At 40.4% G+C, this 19,289-nt stretch overlaps 2 protein-coding genes across 2 annotated transcripts; one reads left to right on the top strand and one right to left on the bottom strand.

Annotated features, from left to right (window-relative positions):
- The first annotated feature begins 40 nt into the window (after positions 1 to 40).
- Positions 41 to 10,098, top strand: cmpk (cytidylate kinase). Its single transcript, XM_050032785.1, has 6 exons — positions 41 to 298; positions 3,404 to 3,550; positions 4,703 to 4,855; positions 4,981 to 5,057; positions 6,150 to 6,246; positions 9,341 to 10,098. Exons 1-6 carry the CDS (start codon positions 155 to 157, stop codon positions 9,380 to 9,382), a joined length of 660 nt encoding a protein of 219 aa, XP_049888742.1. The 5' UTR covers positions 41 to 154; the 3' UTR covers positions 9,383 to 10,098.
- Positions 10,099 to 12,733: 2,635 nt separating this feature from the next.
- Positions 12,734 to 18,792, bottom strand: bcl6ab (BCL6A transcription repressor b). Its single transcript, XM_050032773.1, has 9 exons — positions 18,673 to 18,792; positions 16,271 to 16,442; positions 15,950 to 16,171; positions 14,981 to 15,844; positions 14,748 to 14,875; positions 14,482 to 14,649; positions 14,262 to 14,392; positions 13,650 to 13,787; positions 12,734 to 13,449 (listed from the first exon to the last, which is right to left on the bottom strand). Exons 1-9 carry the CDS (start codon positions 18,701 to 18,703, stop codon positions 13,306 to 13,308), a joined length of 1,998 nt encoding a protein of 665 aa, XP_049888730.1. The 5' UTR covers positions 18,704 to 18,792; the 3' UTR covers positions 12,734 to 13,305.
- Between the last annotated feature and the right edge of the window lie 497 nt (positions 18,793 to 19,289).

The raw sequence follows: 19,289 nt of genomic DNA, 5'->3' as shown, positions 1-19,289 counted from the left end.
CCCCATTGGTCGCTGGAGTCAACAGCGGAAGTGGTGTCGTTTGCCTCATCGACTTCCTACCCCCGGATAGTGACACGCATTCACCGGTCAGCTCCGCTTATTCTTTGGTGTCCCCACCCCGCTGGTTTACATCTGTAGCTGCCGGTGCTGGTTTATGATCTTCCGTTTGTTCGGTAACGTGTCTCAGAGGGTGCCGAGCTTCCTGTACCGGGTGCTGCTGATGATGAAGCCGCAGGTTGTGTTCGTGCTGGGCGGGCCTGGCGCCGGCAAAGGGACCCAGTGCTCCAAAATCGTGGAGGTAACGTTAGGAGAGATGGCGAGAGAAAGGACAATGAAAAGTACCGACTTTGATAGTCGGAAGTAAGCAGGTCGTAATGGAAATGTGTTTAGTTCATTTTAGTGCCAGTTCTCCTTTTAGTAGCACCTTTTTTATACGGTAATGTCTAAATTTGATTGACTTCCGGTTGTCCTCTAAAATGAACCTGTGTTAGCAAGCTAGCTAGTTAGCCACAGTGGTTATGTGCCTCTTTAAAAGCCTATACTGGCATACAGGAGCTAAAAACATTACTTATTATTATTCTTAATCATTGAGAAACTCCCCAGTGTGTGTTTCTGAGTGCTGAGTCAAAGCAGTAAAATATATAATGTTTTCTAGCCCACTGTTTAATGTTATGTAGCCAAATGAATTAAATGCTTTTTAGCTTCACACAGTACAAATAGAGCCAACAGGAGGAGATAACCTATTGACATTTGCTCTGTGTTGTAACCCTATCATTAACTCTTCTGTTTAGTTGAGGTTATATATAGGTCATTGTAAGTCTGGGGTGGGCTCGGTTACTCCACCATAGACTTTGAGCAGACAGGCACAGATGGTGATGTGGACATTTATTGGGTGGGGTGCTTTTTATGTCAACATCAGGTGTAAGGGATGATGGGCCATACTTCAACAGTGGTTGGATGTAACCAGGTTCATTCACTCAAGTACTGTACTCATGTACAAGAGTGAGGTACTTTGATTATTTCCATTGTATGCTTCTTTATACCTCTGCTCCGCTATAGTTCAGAGACTATTTTTCTACTTCAACTAGTAGAGCTGCAAGGAATAATTGGTTAATAGTAATAATTAACTTTTTTTATATAGCACCTTTCATACAAAAAATGCAACACAAAGTGCTTTACATTACGGGAATTATAAGCACTGAATGCTTCACATAAAAATAGAACATCAGAATCAGAATTGGCCAGCATACCTTTTTCTTATTTTGCACAATGAATGAATTTTACATACATTGAAAATTATTGTATTTCATGGCTGCATCTGCTGGTGGGCCAACACGATAAGAGTATGCATGCAAGTCCACTACAGAAGACTTGATAGTCACTGAAACTAGGGAGGGAAAGAAGCGGATATATTGGTATCGGTATTGGTTATGGGTCAAATGAGTTGTTACATATCAGCTATTGACAAAAAAATCCTATTTATTTTTCAGAGTCAATTATTCCAGGCAGACACAAACTCACCAGTAGATATTGATTAACCAAAATAAGCATCTTTCAGCTTACCCTGGAACGTCTTTCCAAGGGTTATCCTCACTGTGGGTATTGTTTGTGCCGGGTACAGCCCTCAGCTGCCCCAGAATCTGCCAGCCAGTTGTGGCGCTGTGGATCAAGTAGAACTCACCACAGTCTTTCTCCGTCAGATCCACCTCCCACTAGTCACAGAAAAACCATAATTCTCAAAATCATAAAATAATTAAATCGTAAAATCATGGAATCATAAAATCAAGCAAGATACAACATTTTGAAACAGAAGAGTTTCAGACCTGTATCAGGAAAGTCAAAGCTAGTTAAAGGCCAGAGGGAACAGTTTTTACCTGTCTTTTAAAACTAATTAGTGGGCTGGCTCCCCTGATATCTACAGGTAGTGTGTTACATAGCTTTGGGGCGTAAAAAACAAAGGCAGTATTCCTGATTTTCTTTCGGCTGTTGCTGTGAACCTTAAATAAACCAGCAGCAGATGATTGTAGTGTTCTTTAAAAGCAAATAGTTAACAAGGGAGTTAGTTAAACAATTTGTTGTCAGGTATTAAATTAATCGCCAACTGACTGAATAATCAGTTAATCGATATGAGTAATTTCTGAAGAAAAACATAAAAATTCCATCTTCTTAAATGTGAATATTATCTGGTTTGTGACACCTTTGTGATGGTAAACAGATTATATTTGGGTTTCGGACCAAAACGTGGCATTTGAGGAAATCATCTTCAGCTTTGGGACACACTGATAGACATTTTCCACCATGTTCTGACATTTAATAGACAAAAAACTGATCAGTTCATGGAGGAAGCAATTTTAAAGATTTATCAACAAGTGCAGATTTAGATTATTGATACAGAATATAATGAACAAATAAACTTATGTATTATTATAGATAAAGCTACCCAGCAGTATATAAAAAATGAAATTAGCTCCACCTTTACCAGCTTTAACATTAAAGTGATGCTTAGATATTAATTCATCACTAATTGTAAGCAAGCGATATTATAAACGATATTCTGAAACAGGCCATTCTGCAAAATTAGTACTTTTACCTTAGGTGTTTTAAGTAGACTTTGATGCCAATACTATGCCACTCCATAAAATATCTGGGTCCTTCTTCCATCACTGTACTTCATCGTATATTATTCACTTGGCCTAAAGTTTCTGCAGTTATGTACACAAGAATATTCCGGTATCCTATGATTGTCTGCAGCTACTCATCTGCTACGTTGTTATTCATAATAAAACATGACATAAAATCAGACTAAAGACTGGGTAGGTCTGGAGAGCATGACTGATGCTAAGTAGGGTGAAACGGTCCATGGTCTGACAAAAAGCTATTTTTAACATCCCAAAAGTTTGAAAAGCCAGAGCTCTACTTAAGGATGCTGCTTTGATGTTTGTCTGAAAGTCATGAAAGCTCATGAAGCTGCAGCTCTACTGGGGGGCAATGTAGATTCTTTTGATGTGTGTGTGTGTGTTGACTGAGAAAGAGAGAGGTTCAAATAAGAGAGACTTTATAACTACTTCTGTTCACGGATGTAACTGGGTGTTGGCTGCCGTGCTTCAAGTAAAGTGGTTAGTCCTGAATGGCAGCCATACAAAGAGGCTCCTTTCATTCAGCACACACGTACCGACTTCTTCCTGGTCTGTGAGTGAGACGACTTTAGCCTGGCTGTAAAGGCCGCCTTCTCAAATTTAAACTTTTAGTATCAGTAGAAATCTTTTTGTAAAAGACCAACCATTACTTTCTCCTCGCCAGAAATCGACTCTTAATGACTAGCATTGAAGTGATTTAGTTTGAGATACAGTTTTTATCACAAAAGATCAACTTATCATAGTTTTAAAAAATGTTTGTCCTTCAGAACTACAGCTACACCCATTTGTCAGCGGGGGAACTGCTGAGGGCAGAGAAAGCAAGAGACGGGTCAGAAGTCGGACACCTCATCTCCACCTACATCAAGGAGGGCAAAATTGTCCCCGTGGAAATCACTATCAACTTACTCAAGAAGGTACGCACCAAGCACAGGCTGTAAATCTGGTTTGTGTTTGCCTAACAAGAGACAAACCTGACCAGTCTGTCCAGGATCAGACGGTTCTATTCATGTCCTGTTTGCAACCCAACACAACTCGGCTTTTATTTTGGTATATAGGGCTCAAAAATAACTTTACTGTGGAAAGTGAAAATTAAAGTTAAACTCTGATCACAGATCAGTTTTTGATTCTGCTAACTTGGCTAATCATTTTAATATCTGGGCAGAACTACTCAGAAACAACCAAGGCGATTACTCAAACTACAGAATAGTCAAAAGTCACAATCAATACATTGATTACACTGATGCATGAAGTCATTTATTAAGTAAATACACAAAACATGTGCTTCTCCTATCCTCAAGAATATGATGACTTAGTATCTCTTCCTGCTTCATGTAATTTAGATCAGAATATTTTGGTTTTTGGAGGATTGTTCAGTTATGAATGATTTGAAGACATCACTTTAAGTTTCAAGGTTACAGAGATGTAATGCATTCACTTTACAACAAAAATATTTGCCTTGTTTTTCTGAATTAAAGAGATAATTATCTTGTCATTGGTAAAACAAGAGCAGAATTTTTCCCATGAATCGTTTTCTCAGAGATTTTTGTTAATTTTAAGAAACGGCAGAATTCTATTTCTCAAATATATATTTATAACCATATATAAAAACATTTAAATTAGAAGAGAATAAAATGAAGCCATATACAGTTACTTACATACAAATCGTTATATACTTGTATACCAAGAGAGATTATGGTTTAGAGGAATACTAAAAATGACCATTTGTATATCAGTTAGTCATGACAGGTTACCTTGAATTCATGACAAAAAAAAAAAGTTTTTCCCACATGCCTCCATGGAAAACAGCGAACGTATTGATTTATTAATTGAAAGGGTACCACGTTTAACATCAGCAAAACTATATCAAAAACGTCACTTTACAAGCTCTCACACAACTCGTGCAGTAAAATCCAGTTGTCATTTATCCAGTCGTATGCTCAGTACTTCCCAAACACGTGCATTTTCGCTAAAACCCTTTGTTTTTTAAACATCATTAAGGTGTTTTTTAAAACCTGAATTCACATTCAGAGTAAAATATTTATGTGTTGTTGTTTCTGTTTCGTAAGGCAATGGAAGAGACCATGCAGAAAGACGAGAAGAAGTTCCGTTTCCTCATAGACGGTTTCCCCCGCAACGAGGACAACCTTGAGGGGTGGAACAAAGTCATGGACGGCAAAGCAGATGTTAAATTTGTGCTTTTCTTCGACTGCAGCAATGAGGTGCGTCATGGAAACCAGGAAGCTAAAACCCTTCCAGCTGTTTTTAGATGCACACAGAAAGTGGAGCTGATATCCTCAGAGACATTTCACACCGAGCACACAGTTTCTGCCTTTTCTGTCCACAGGTTTGCATCAGTAGATGTTTAGAAAGAGGAAAGAACAGTGGACGCACAGATGACAACAGAGAAAGCTTGGAGAAAAGGTACAGTCCTGCAACATAAACAAAACATGTCATTTTAGACTTTAACAGTACTGAACCCCAGAGGTGTGTATTTACCTTTAACGGGGACCTGTTATACTCATTTTCAGATTCATACTTGTATTTTGGGGTTCGACTAAAACATGTTTAAATGCTTCAGTGGTCAGAAAACACTTTATTTTCCTCATACTGTGCTGAAACACCTGTATTCACCCTCTGTCTGAAAGGCTGTTTTAGCACCTGTCTCTCTAAAGCCCCCTCCCAAAAAGCTCAGTCTGCTCTGATTGGTCAGCATTTCCGGGTCTTGCGCATCTTGGTGTCTCTGCACCATCACTGCAGCTGGGGAATGACTGTAACAGAGAATAGCAGCACTTTTTACCATGAAAAATCACCAATAACAGCTTCTAAACACAACTGGACATGTTCTAGCAGGAATATGGTTCGAAATCAAAGAGAAATTGACAACATCAGTAACAGATTACATGTTCCCTTGACATTAGCATGTAGCTACATGTAGCATTGTAAGTAATGTAAATATTTACAGTTGCATGCGTGGATCAGATGACCATACTACGAAATCCGTCACAAGCTGATGTCAGCTTGTCTCGAAAGTAGGGGTGCAGTATTTATTAATTATACTCGATGTACTGTATACATGAATGTGTAATAAATTGTTCATGTATTATCAAAAAGGATAAAGGCCATATTGCCCAGCCCTACTCGGAAGTAGAAAAACACTTGAGAACAGAATTCAGAACAACCTGAGGCCTGAGGTTTTTGCTCACAGGGATTACATTTACCTCATTATGTGTAACTTTGGCCACGTTTAATATGAACTTACTTGATTTTAACCTTATATATGTGACAGAAAATAAGAAAAAGCACAACACTTCCCCTTATACAATGAATTGATTTCATAAACTGATTTCTTTCTGTCTGTAACAAAGTACAACAAGCTTATCTGATCAGTATAGATCTGTCTGACCCACTTAGCTGACTGTTGGATACCTGCATGTATGTTTTTGGCCTATTTTGTGTCTCCTTTGAGTCCCCTGTGTCGTCTGACCCCAATAACCAGGCATATTTTTCTTGCAGAATCCAAACCTACCTGCATTCTACACGACCAATCATTGAACTGTATGCTAAACTCGGCAAGGTGCGCACTATAGACGCCTCGCGCGATGTGGATGAGGTGAGTAAATGGCATCGACTGGAAGAAAACATCCGTGAGCGGCACCCATAGATTGTTTGTTTGTGTGGGTGGGGCGTGAGAGGAGGTGTGATAAACCTGTTAATCAGGGCAAACAAGCCCATAATGAGAGACTTAAAGAGTTTTCTCACATTGTCTAATATTTGCATTTTGGATTCCAGCTTGTAGATGTAAGAATTGCAGCTTAAGGCAGTTCAACAGTGGTTTGATCACCGGGCTGTGAGGGATTTTAGTCAGGACAGATCAAGTAATATAAAACAAAAAGAAGAGAGATTGTCAGGTAACAGCGTTTAACAGAAGCCCTTTTGTCAAGTAGTTTATTCCATTTGTCATCAAAGTCTGTCAACGGCTTTAGAGAAGAGGAAACAGAGGACTCACTGTGTCACATGGTAGAATGTGGAAATCCTCCAGTGAAGCAAGAGGGAAAACTTCCTTAGCAAGCCAAAGTGGAAATCCCGTAATATATACTAAATGCTATTTTTTTTTAAAAACTCCAAAAGGAAACCTAATCTTAGCATTTGTGAAGTCACCAGTCTGACTCCACGTATTATTAAAGAATTCATAAGCTTCACCAGAAACAAGGGTGACATCACAGACAAAGGTGTTCCCCCGCCTTGATCGAGCACAGGCTACAGCCTTAACCGTAATGTTATTTTGTGGTTTTGGTCATCACTGCTTTCACTTACAACATTTTACGATTAAATGCTGAGATGTGGGGAGTGAGCGACTCTGTCCATTTTGGGAAAAAGGAACAAAACTGATTTTAAAGTTTCCCTCCATTCAAAAATATGTGTTGCTTATTGATACTTGACTTGGATGCATCAGACTTTTTTGTGGAGAAAAAAAACATAAGTAACTGTATTATTAAAGGGAAATAATACCAGTACTCTCCAACCTGGACCCTATTTTTCCTGTTTTTGTGTCTAAAGCCCTGTTCAGACGGGATTAGTTTAACGTGGAGACGTGGGGTAAAGTAATTATTACCAGGGATTTTAGTCCCGTCCGAACGGACCATGTCTGTAATCATTACGGATAATGTCAGTAAAAATTACGGCTCCTTTACCTTCTGTAAAACGGTCTGGAGAAAATACCTTGGGTAATATTAATCCCGTGCGAACACAATCCTCTGTAAAAATCTATGTAAATATTTCATCACGTCCTGTTTACAGCCATTTTCCCGCACTTACAACTAGTTTTCCGCGTTTTTTTGATGATGGAGAAGCATTCGGTGTTGTCGGCAGTCGTGATAGTGGACATTCTTCGAATGATCGCACAGCCCTACGTTGGAGACCAATCAAAAAGGTCGAGAAGAAAGCACTTTTCAGAGCCACGAGACTTCTGGTTGTATTAGGTAGGCCTAATATAAATCCATATTGCTAATCGTTGTGTACACACAATCCTGATCATGGGCAGTTTTTCATATGGGCTAATCATGAAATATTATTACACATACAGGAAGCAACGTAGCACGCACATGTCGACAGGGAGGTGACGCCAGGGTGCAAATCGAGTTACCACTCCCATCTCTGGTAGAATTACGGAGATTTCTTGTCCCGTGCGAATCGAACATTTATATTACAGACATCCTGTGGTAAACTGACATTAGTCCACATCCCTATGTAAAACTAATCCTGTCCGAATAGAACTTAGAGTCAGTGGTTCCCAACCTTTTTCTTGAGGGACCCATATTTTAACCACTTTAGTGCCCCCAACACACGTTATTTGTTTTTGACACATAAATGACTTAAATTTTGACATGTAACGCATTAAAATTAGGGGGTCATGCCCCCCGGTTGGGAACCACTGATCTAAGTAACTAATGGGAACATCAATTTTTGAACATGGTCCAGTATTGAGCAAGAGCGCTGCAGCCGCCAACTGTGAAACAGGCTGCAATGTAGCCATTCAGGGCTTGTTCACACTGTCAGTTTACGTCCACTTAACGTGCTGTTTTTGTCACTGACAGGCTCAGATTGTTGTTCTGAGTGTCTGACAACACTATGGAAAGGATCCCTACAGAAAAATTAAACTTTTTTGTACATTTTGCTTGTTCTGTTCTGTTTTGTGCCCAAGTCTTGCTGCGGACTTTTTCACGTTGTTGAAATCAGCTCAGTATTCAGCCATGACATCGAACGACATCCTTTAGATGACACTAAAGGCCCTGACACACCAAGCCGACAGTTGGCCATCAGTCAAAGATGGGCCGTTGGTGTTCCTCATCATCAGCCCTATTGGATTTTTTTGGCCATGTTGAATCAGCAACAGCAGAGTCCGTTGGTGAATGATATCACTCTGATTGGTGGTTCAGCTCAGCGAAGAGAAACAGAAATGAGGAAAGTAAACAAACAGCTAAAGTTAAAAGGAAGTGAGATCAAAACATGTTACAGTAGGTAAGACTGTTTTTCTTTAGCAGAAGTGTCTTGTGATGGTTTGTGTTACTGTATTTTCAGCACTGGATTGTGTTGTTAATGTGCTGACTGGTTAACTACCATCAAGACGGTCTTCCTGTTTCCCTTTTTGAATGATGAATACAGACGACCGCCGTCAGCTGGTGTGGAGAGTTATATCCTCTTACATAGGCGCAGAACGCACATGCTGCTTGATCATAGTCTGTGTAGCAACTTTGCAACTTTTTGGCGGAGACACAGGCAAAATGAGTCGACGCAGCCACTAATTCTCTGAATTTAGTTTGGTGTGTCTGGGTCTTTAGCTACACTCGCTGTGCTCCAACACAACACATTCTCTCTGGCACTCCTCTCTCCAATGCTTCCACACCAGCAGTGTACTCCAAGTAGCTTCTCCACTCCGCCACATATTTCTCCGTCTTGTCCCCAGAACTGAAAGAGATTTGTTCATATGATGCAACATTTGACGACTCCGTGAACTGTTCCTTAAAAGAGGGCTCACCTGGTTTCCTCCAGTTTCCCATTATAATTTCCCACCATTATACTGGTCTGAATAAAGTCCCTGGCTCCACAGTCAGATGTCATGTGTGGGTAGTAGTTCCAGTTTTGAAATGACTCGTCTGTTTGTGTCCTGACAAGTCAAAGTAAACTCTCCTGTTTCTCTCTTTCAGGTGTTTGCTGATGTGAAAGTCATCCTAGACAAAGAGGGTTGAGTCTCTCCAGCTGCCAACAACATTCACTTACATTTTTAGTTTTCTTTTTATCAACTCCGAGCACACTATAATAAGTTTATATGTCCATTCATTTTACTTTTTACTTTTGGTTAATTTTTGTTTTCCATTTCTTTTTGTAAAATGCTGCACTGTTTGTTTGTGGATGTGTGTACAATATGTATTGATCTGAATGAAAAGTAGAGTTGCCTAGCAGCTATTTGTGATTAAGTAGTTCATGCTTAGAGGAGCTCACAGCTCGTCTGCACTGTCTTTCATCATAGTTCGAGGCCTTCACATAGGAACAAATGTAAGGTTAGCATAGACACTTTTTGGTGGTGTATATCACTGATGTCTTCACTGATGAGTATCATGTCACTGGAAGCAGTCATCGTGCTTCAGACCAAATAGTTTGACCTGATGACGATATACTGGGTTTGATTTACGACTGGCAGGGCCACCAGTAGCCTCCAAATAAAATGCATCAAACATCTGTGTCATGCTTAATGGACAGCACTTAAGGGACATGACCAGGTTTATCTTTCTGTTACCCATTCTGCAATGAATATTTGACTGTACTAGAACATCTGGATGTGCTTCGTCACAGCTGTGACAGCTGGGACTAATCACAGAGAAAACATGAAGATAGAAATCATTTCGTTAAATCAGTACTGTATCTGCTTGAAGGACGGGGGATAAAACTGTAAAAGTTAAAACAATGACTCCTTTCATTTGTTTTGTTCAATTAATCCAGAATATCAAGTCAATACTGTGTGACAATATCCTATTTATACGGTATGTTTTGTAGTTATTTGTCTCTGTATATTTAACTATACAAGTATAGAGCTGTAGTCGATGATAATAATTTGATCAAGTTATTAATTGCTACACAAGATTTTACAAAATTATGAAACCCCTAATCTGCCAACAGGCAGTGCTACATGTCAATGTAGAAATTGAGCTGGAACTTTTATTTCAGTCAGTTAAATAAATATAGATAATGGTAAATAAATAAATGTAATTTTTACACATCTACATTTTATTCTTGTATTTCTACATTTCTACTTAAATTATTTACATATTTATATGTATTTTTTTGGAAAGCATAGTCAAGCATTTCTGTATTTTAGCATTTGTTCTTAAATTTAAAAGGTTATTTACCAGTTAAAAAATGTAATTCTTTGTATATTTCAGTGTTAATGTATGCTTAATTTATTCAGTTAATTATTGATAAGTCAGTAAGACAGTTTTGTCCTCCAGAGATTTAGTTATTTTACCTACCTCCAAATATTTTACCTCCAAATGTTAATTGTAAGTCAGTCTTTTTTTAAATTTATGTACGAGAATAAATTTTGATTCATAGGAGTGAACACCAGGGGGAGCCAGAGAGAAGCAAGTATACTACGTACATAACCACACAACTACAGTAATACTTAAAGGCTCAATTATGTCTTACTTGCAAATAATGAACATGATTATTGCAACAAGTGCTACCTAATACATTTTTAAATTAAGTTATTAACTGCTTGAAGACTTCTGAAAAATCACAAACCCCTCATCTATCAGCAGGTGGAAATAGATATGACTTGAGCGGGTTTATCCAGGTTTTTTTTTCTCCAGTCAATTCAATAAATATAGCTAATTAATGACTATAGAAATAAGGTGCAAATTTATTTCTACAAATTATCATTATGTTCTTGTATTTCTATGGAAGCGCATTGCATTCACTGAATAAATAGAAAATTAAAAAAATATATTCATTCAGAATGCAATGTGCTTCCATACATTTCTACATTTCTGCTTTTATTATTCAAGTATTTATATAATTTTTTTTAATTAAGCATTTCTGTATTTCGGCATTCATTTGCAAATTTTGGTTATTTACTAAATCAAAAATATTCTTTATATATTTCGGTGTTAATACATGTTTAATTTATTCATGTAATTTGTGATTAATGAAACAATCTTGTCCTCCATAGATTTACCACTTTACCTACACATAAATGGAGGCTAGTTGATCAACTAACCATAACTAAACCATCTGTGCTCCTCTCTACATTCACTGCAGGTCATTTTCTTTTTTAAATCTATGTAAGAGGATAAATTACAGTTTATACGAGTGAACACCAGGGGGAGCCAGAGAGAAGCAAGTACTCAAGTAAAGCAAGTACACCTTCCATATACCCTTAGGTGTAGATTTCAGGAGGCATGCAGAGGACATGTCCCACTCAGTATTTAGAACATTTTGTGCATTTGTCCCCTCAAGAAAAACAAAATGGCAGAGAGCTTTTATTTTGGCTAAATATGACATCTCCACCACAAAGCGAGACAGAAAAGTCACAAGGTAGTGCATAAAAATCCACCAGGATGTGCCTTGTTTCATATGTACCCCACCCACAGTTGAAACAAAACCTACTCTCCTACATTTAACCACAAAACTATAGGAATACTGTAGGCGCCCAGTGGCTTAGCGGGTAGAGAAGGAACTCTATATACATCTGCAATGTCCTCGCCACAGCAGCCACAGGCCTAATTCCAGTCTGCAACCCTCCACCGCACACCCTCCCACCCTCTGCCCCCTCCACACCGAGACTGCCCTGTCCAATTAAGGCAAAGAAGACAAAAATAATAATCATAACAATAAACTATAGCAATACTTGATGAATAATGAACACAATCATCGGACCAGGTGCTACATAATACATTTTTATTTTCATGTCATATATATATATATATATATATTTCATATATATATATAATCTGCAGTTACAAAGACATTTGCTTACATATTACTAATATTCCTGAGCATTTTTTTTGTTTTTGTTTTTTAGCTTGAGGCCTGGTGTATCTGCATTTCAAGAGCTACACTCAACAGATGACTAGCTTCCAAAATAACAGTACCAGACATGCGTACACATGACAACAGAGCAACGTACCAAATGTGAAATGCATCACAACAGCAGTTAATACCGAGGCTTAGTCAAAGTTATACCGCGTTAACAGTTAGTCTGAGAAGGTAGCAAATAGAGAGTTGTGAATGTAAGGCACTGTTAATACACTGGTTGGTACGAGTGCACTATAATACATGATGGTTAGATAAAATACGTTCATGATCCGGCTGGGGATCATTGCAGCACCAAAATGTAATAGAATACAGCAAAGAAAAATTAGAATATAAATAAGAAAATAGCAAGTGCTGGGCACGCGGTCTAGCAAACAATTCGACGTGTCATGAACATTTTAAGTAGAAATATTTGAATGAATAGTATGAAAATATATGAATTACAGCATTATGAGTATGTGCAAAATACCAACAGGCTAGAAATGATTAAAAAAAAAAAGAAAATATGTACATAGCAATTTTTTTTTATATGAATGACAATCTGTACATATTACAATACGTACCACAAACTATGTAATGGCAAAATAACAAGCCCTTGTGTTATTGACAAACAAATATATTCGTACTCTGCCAGCAGACGGCAATCTGAAAATATATATTATCTTATTTACAAAACATAAGCGAATGAAAAACAACTGCATAAACTGTGACCACATCGCTGGGCAAATTCATGCCAACATCTAAAGCGAAACTGTAACAGTGATTCTCACTCTGAGCGAGGAAGAGGACTGTCCTTCAATGATAACACTCTGTTAGGTGATTTGCCAAATAGCGAAATGCCTGCTCAAATTCACATTCAAAATGTACATTCTCTTGTTAGACATTCACGACCAAAGCATAAACTTCTACAATCTTTGAAATACCAAAGAGCTTACATAAATGTGCATCATTTACAAATGCATAAAGGGCAAACATATACATAATATTTATGTTTCTGTTTGTTAACAAAAAAAAAAAAAAAAAAAAGTCTTTTGACGACACGGCAGCCGATGCAAAAGGAAAACAAAAGTGACACGCAGCCGGCTCAGCAGGTGTTCACCAGGCCTGCGGTGATGTTGCTGGGCGTCCTGCGATACTGAGCCTTGGTGTTAGTGACTGCGCCGTGCTTCTGCCGCAGGTGAAGCCTCAGCTGGCTCTTGTGTCTGAAGTGTAGGTCGCATTTTTCACACTGGGGGGAAAAAGAATAAAATAATTTAGGATCACCTTTCTCATCCCCCAACCCCCACAGGTACGCACAGCTCTCCAGGATTACCTCCCAGGACTTATAACTATTGATAGGCACATGGATCATGGAGGGGGGAGGGATTACTCTCTTCTTAGCCAGCAGACACAGTGGATAAGAAAAGGGGGTCAGACTAGGAGGCTTACATGATAAGGCTTCTCTCCGGTATGAATGCGCATGTGGCTCTTGAGCGTCTGGAGGTGGCGGAAGTGAGTTCCACAGATCTCACAAGGGTACGGCTTCTCTCCTGTGTGGATTAAGACGTGGGCGCGGAGATGAGCCACCTGGAAGAAAATTAAAGCATATGTTAACATATACACACACACACATACCTACAGCTACAGTAGCTTTCATAAAAATAAGTTGTTGTATTTGCTGAAACTGTCACTACATCCACACAGTAGTACACGAGACAGATTATCTGTGCAGTTGTTCTAATTTTACAGCTAAACAGTACACTAAAATATGTTTCTGAAAATGTTTGAGGTGAGAAATAGGCAGTGCAATAACAGAATCTTGAGTCATATATGATCAGCGCTGCCTAGTTTGACAGTTTGGACGCAGTTCAGGACAGCTACATTAGAGTTGTTTTCATTTTAATACTTGCAGTAAGGCCATTAGAAGCATTACTAGGAGGTGGAGGAACATGTTTTTTTCCCCACAGATTATCTGTTGCATGTACTTTTGTGTTGATATTGTGACAGTTTCAAATATGACAAAAGCAGTGGTTTGACATTTGCTTGTCTTCTTTCCCTCACCTGGACAAATCTGGAACCGCACGTGTCACACTTATATGGCTTTTCTCCAGAGTGGATGCGTGTGTGGGTCTTGAGGTTGGCTGGTCGGTTGAACTGAGCGCCGCAGATGTTGCAGCGGTACGGCTTCGCACCTGGAAGTTAAGATCACCAGGTTGCGCAATGAATACAACAGCCACATCCATTAAGTTGGCTTGATGGTGCCTTTAATTATTAATCTTACCAGTGTGAACGGTCTTGTGGCTGGCCAGGTTGCCCTTGTAGCGGAAGGCAGCCTGGCAGCAGTCGCACTTGTATGGCTTGTCACTGTGCACCTGGGCCATGTGTTCTTTAAGGGAATCTTCCTCCGTGAACTTGGAGTCACAGCCATTACAGAAGTAGATGTTGTTTTCTGTACAGGGAAGCAATAAAATCAACAGAGGTTTAACACCTGAATTAAAAACTTAACATATAAGCTAAGGAAATCGGGAGCTTCTGAAGTCCACGTACCAGAGCCGGAGGAGGAATAATCTGAGTGTGATTTGGTGGCATCTTCTCGGCTGTAGGAGTCAGGAGACAGGTGACCCATTTCCATGCACTGAGGGCTGTCACAGCCACAGGAGGAGCATCTGCGGTAGCTGCACACAAAAGACAACCAGTGTTAAAATAAAATTAACTTCCTCTCTTTAACAATTTTATATTTAGTTTCAGTTTACAGTTCTCACAGTGAGTGTGAGTTTTACCTGATGCTGCTACAGGTGCTGCTGCTACAGCTGTCGACACTCTGAGACATCAGGACTTCTTCTCTCTGTTCGCCAGTTCCCTCTTCTGACTGGATCTCGCTGTGTCCCCCTGCTGCACCACTCCTGCAGGGGCTCAGCGCAGGTGACATGGCTGTAGCTTCAGCGCCACCTCCCTGAGACTCCTTTTCATTCTCATCGGGAGTTTGGTTCATAACAATCAACTTGTACTTCTTCCAGTTGCGGGCCTTGGCGTCGTTGGGGCAGTCTGAGGGCTGTCTGAGGCTCAGCGTGGCGTTTTTGCTGCTGTTGGACTCAGTGGGCGAGTTGGGCTGGCAGTCAGATCTGAGGGGGCTTTGAGGGCTGCAAATCACACCTTTGCTAAAACCTGGAGACAATCTGAGACAGCTGGTTTGTGGATGCTGAATGCTGTCTTCCTCCATGGGGGAGACAGGCCTTTGAAGGCTCCCGTGGGCTCCTGCGGGTCTGATGATAGTGGTGGGGTAACTGGGGTGGGATGGCACAGGGTGGGAGATGATGGTAGTGGACTCACTGTGAGCCATGTTGGTGCTGGGTACCTGCGAGCATCGTTTCTGAGACAAAGCCCCTGCTCTGGGGAGGTCGCTGACCTTATGGGAGCCTTCCGGCTTCCCAGCAGTGACATGGAGATCACCATACACATGATAGGAGCCAGATGTGTTGATCCCCCTGAAGACATTGGGGATGTAGCCCCTGCACTCCTGGAGAGGGGATGAGGTTGATATGTGGTTGTTTCTAAAGTCTGGTTCTTTCTCATCACCAAGCCTCAAAGCAGGGATACCCTCAGCCAGATGTGATGAGTTGGTCTGTACCTCTTCGATCTGATGCCTGCAGGAACATATTCAATGATTAATTATTACCTCCAACTCAGAGCCCTCTCATTTTCACCGGCAAATCAGATCCTGTCTTGTCACATTTTCTATTTCCCTTTACCTGGACTTGATGAATCTGTGGCAGGTGTCGGCCACGTGTTCCATCTGGAGGTAGATGGCTGTGTTCATGGTGGCCAGGACCAGACTGTCCTTAAGGTCCAAACAGGACGTGTACATGAAGTCAAGCAAGATGGAGAACCCCTTGGGGTCCACTTTGGGGTCTAAGCTGATGGCACTGAGGTTTGCGTTCTTGGGGTCCATGAACACAGAATAAAAGAAGCCACTGTAAGAGAGCAAAGGAGAGGAGGATACAGTGTTAGAAATGCGCACAGATACTAATACAGGTGCTAATGCTGCTGTCAGATCTCATGATGTTGCATACCTGCAGGCCACCAATACGGCCTTGTGAGCATGAAAATGTTGTCCGTCCACCTGTATGGTGACGTCAGTCAGGATGTTCCTGCTGCGGAGGCGGTTGAAGTTGAGCAGGACGTCACCTGCATGGCGTGTGAATTGAATGCAGCCATCTGCAGTCGTGGCCATGCTGTCGCAATCTGAGCAAGGGCAAAAATAATAAATATTTAGATCATTATTGGTTAAAATCTGCAGCAACAGTGATCCACTACTAAATTAAGTCGCACAAGAGAGGTGCACAAACTGTAGTCTGGGTATAAAAACATTACTACCAAATAAATCATTAAATCTTCTGACAACATTAGAGATAAGTTTTATCTTGCAGCTTAGATGGGCTTTAAATTTTGTACATTCTGGCCCAGGTGTAGATTTCAGGGGTGGGGTGCATGGGACGTGCTTCCCTCAGTATTTAGAACATGTGCATGTGTTTTTCAAAAAACCCATGTTTGATATGTGTCCCCCTCTATATTGAAATAAAACCTACGCGCTTGCATTCTGTTACACTTCAGAAATCATCTTAAACCCCAAAATTGCACGATCAAAATTGTAATAAATTATAATCAGTTAATGACACAAAGTTTACTCCATCACTTTCAGCTCTGACCACTGATACATTACATTTGTAAGCTATTGTGGAACTTTACATTTAAACAACACTGTGGTTAACCTCAACATTTGGTTATAGTCTGGAAAAGATCATGTCTTGGCTTAAAATATCCATTTTTGGTGGCACAATCCCGCCTCAGTACGCAGCGATGTGTTGGAAAAACCTTTTCGTGGCACTATCTCTGCAGGAAACAGTGATGTCTCGGTAAAAATGAACCCCTTTTTGCGCAAACCTGTCTGTCAGAGGACCCCCACCCCCCCAAACCTACGCCCTTGCATTCTGATACACTTAAGAAATCATCTTAAACCCCCAAAATTACACTCTAAACCCAACTTAAGTCAATTAAAATTGTAATAAATGATAACCACTGAGCTATACATGCAATAAAAGACAACAAACACTCTTTGTTTATCACCTCGGGCTCATACTTCACTAACACAAGCCACCTGCCTGCAGGGTTTACAGTCAATAACAAGCTTTGAAGTGTCTTGACAGTGTTTCATCAAAGAGCGGCGCCATTGCAAAGAGAAAAGTAAAAGGGAGTTTCACTAAACCTCTCGAGCCATGCCTTACTTCTTATCGGGCCCTGATGACGGTGATATTATTGCATAAGCAATATTTAAACATGTTATTATTCTAAACAGTGATATTTATCAGTAAGTCAACATCTATGCGAGGTTGACAAACGCTTATCATGATTTTAAGACGATAAAAAAAATCTCAGGAACATGCAGCAAATGCACAAACTATTAATTGCAAACACAATCCTAAAGTGCTGAGGTGTGAGATATAAATGATGCGGGTATGATTCCCTCATGTCTGCTCTCTCCTTGCAGTTTCACAGCGTGTTAACAGAGCACACCAAAGTGCTGGCAGCCTGCAGCCTGTAGGTTGTAAACGTGTTTGACGTTGAGCACATTCCGTCCTGGCTGCTCAGATTAGGTTGCCAGTACACAGAGAGGTTTCCTGTTCCCCGATATAAGTACAGCTCATCTCATTTAACCCATTAACATTTACTCTCCCGCAGCTTAACTTATCTCTCGAGTCCATCTCTCAACCTGAAATATTAGACCAAACTCAGACGGTATGATTCGGTGGGGATGTTATTCCAAGGAGTGGTTAGTTTGTTGCTGCGTAACTTGGGCTGTGCGCCACCGAGCAGGCCAGCACAAGTCCGTTCAAGTTTAGAAACTGTGCTAAGCTGTCATGTCTGGGGACTGTCCTGTACTTTCATTATGAGTTTAAACACTGTCTGCTCGAGTCAAACTACTAATATGAAGCCAGCGGCTCTGCGTTGGAGACATTCAGTGAAGTGAAAAGATTGTCCCTCGACATAAATGCGCAGAGGAAAATTAGATATGACAGAACCAGACCGACTTGTCCTGTTGCGCCACTTTTGTAGCCTCAAACTTGCCAAATACTCACATACAGCTACAAAATGTGACATAAATAACATTAAGTATGACTATAAAGTGCTGCTTCGGCTAAATGTTAAACCTGCTGCTTGTTTTCAGTCAAAGAACAGCCACTAAAGTGCAAAATTAACCCAGCACACAGCCTAAAAGTCGCACTTCCGTCTAAAACAAAGTTAAACACAGTGCAGCTGTCAACTCTACTAAGTTCAAAATGTGTTTCAGCTAAAAGCAATCACAAAACGTTCAAAATATTGACAGGTTTCCAGCTCCGGAGCAGCCTCACGAGCATCTGCTACTTCACTACACTCCTGACCTAATGCTGAGAAAATAGGAAGGAAAAAAAGTCACCTTGTAAAAGTTTCCTCGAAACTCTGTGCATCACCAGTTCTGAGAATCCAGTTCTAAGAAACACAGCAGCTCAATTCTCGGAATTTCAACAGAGGACCGTACCATTATCAGCAGGGCGGGGGAGCTGCTCGCCACCAACTGCGACACTACAACCACTTCCTGTCAATATTGTACTATAAAACATGTCCTTCCTCATTAACATTACCAGTAAAACATATTTGTCCGATTAAAACAGAATGCAACCGAGATTATATTAGTTATTTAGTTTGTTTCGAAGTGGGTTAGTCTCCCCGTGTGGTGGATGCGTTCAAGTGCAAGGTCAGCTGACCGAGTTATAAATACCGTGGGGAATATGAGAGCATGTTGTCGCTGTAAACTTGCCCGAGGTGCCACGAAGAGATGGGAAAACGCAGTCACATTATCTTCTAATAATCTGAAACGTAATGCCCTCGGTTTTAGTTTGTTTTTCTTTGACATGTCCCCACCAGTCGGTTTGCGTCACAACGGTTTGCTGCCTTAGAGTAGCTGCGTTTTAGCAGCCAGTGAATGTTGCAATGCTGCTTTTACTCTGTAGTCTGCTTTGGCCTGGAGCCATGCTTCATCTGTTTACACTGACT

This window comes from Epinephelus moara, chromosome 21, assembly GCF_006386435.1.
Source record: "Epinephelus moara isolate mb chromosome 21, YSFRI_EMoa_1.0, whole genome shotgun sequence".
Lineage (NCBI taxonomy): Eukaryota > Metazoa > Chordata > Actinopteri > Perciformes > Serranidae > Epinephelus > Epinephelus moara.
Note: the sequence above shows the minus strand (reverse complement) of the source record. Positions and strands in the feature narration are given on the sequence as shown.

What these genes read in the sequence shown, in the direction of transcription:
- cmpk (XM_050032785.1), top strand. Translation starts at nt 155, where the DNA reads ATGATCTTCCGTTTGTTCGGTAACGTGTCTCAGAGGGTGCCGAGCTTC. An exon ending in CTATCAACTTACTCAAGAAG is followed by an intron (nt 3,551 to 4,702) that starts GTACGCACCAAG and finishes CTGTTTCGTAAG; the next exon opens with GCAATGGAAGAGACCATGCA. An exon ending in TCTTCGACTGCAGCAATGAG is followed by an intron (nt 4,856 to 4,980) that starts GTGCGTCATGGA and finishes TTCTGTCCACAG; the next exon opens with GTTTGCATCAGTAGATGTTT.
- bcl6ab (XM_050032773.1), bottom strand. Translation starts at nt 18,703, where the DNA reads ATGCACAGAGTTTCGAGGAAACTTTTACAAG. An exon ending in TTATTCCTCCTCCGGCTCTG is followed by an intron (nt 14,650 to 14,747) that starts GTACGTGGACTT and finishes TTCCCTGTACAG; the next exon opens with AAAACAACATCTACTTCTGT. An exon ending in CCGGAGAGAAGCCTTATCAT is followed by an intron (nt 13,450 to 13,649) that starts GTAAGCCTCCTA and finishes TTTTCCCCCCAG; the next exon opens with TGTGAAAAATGCGACCTACA.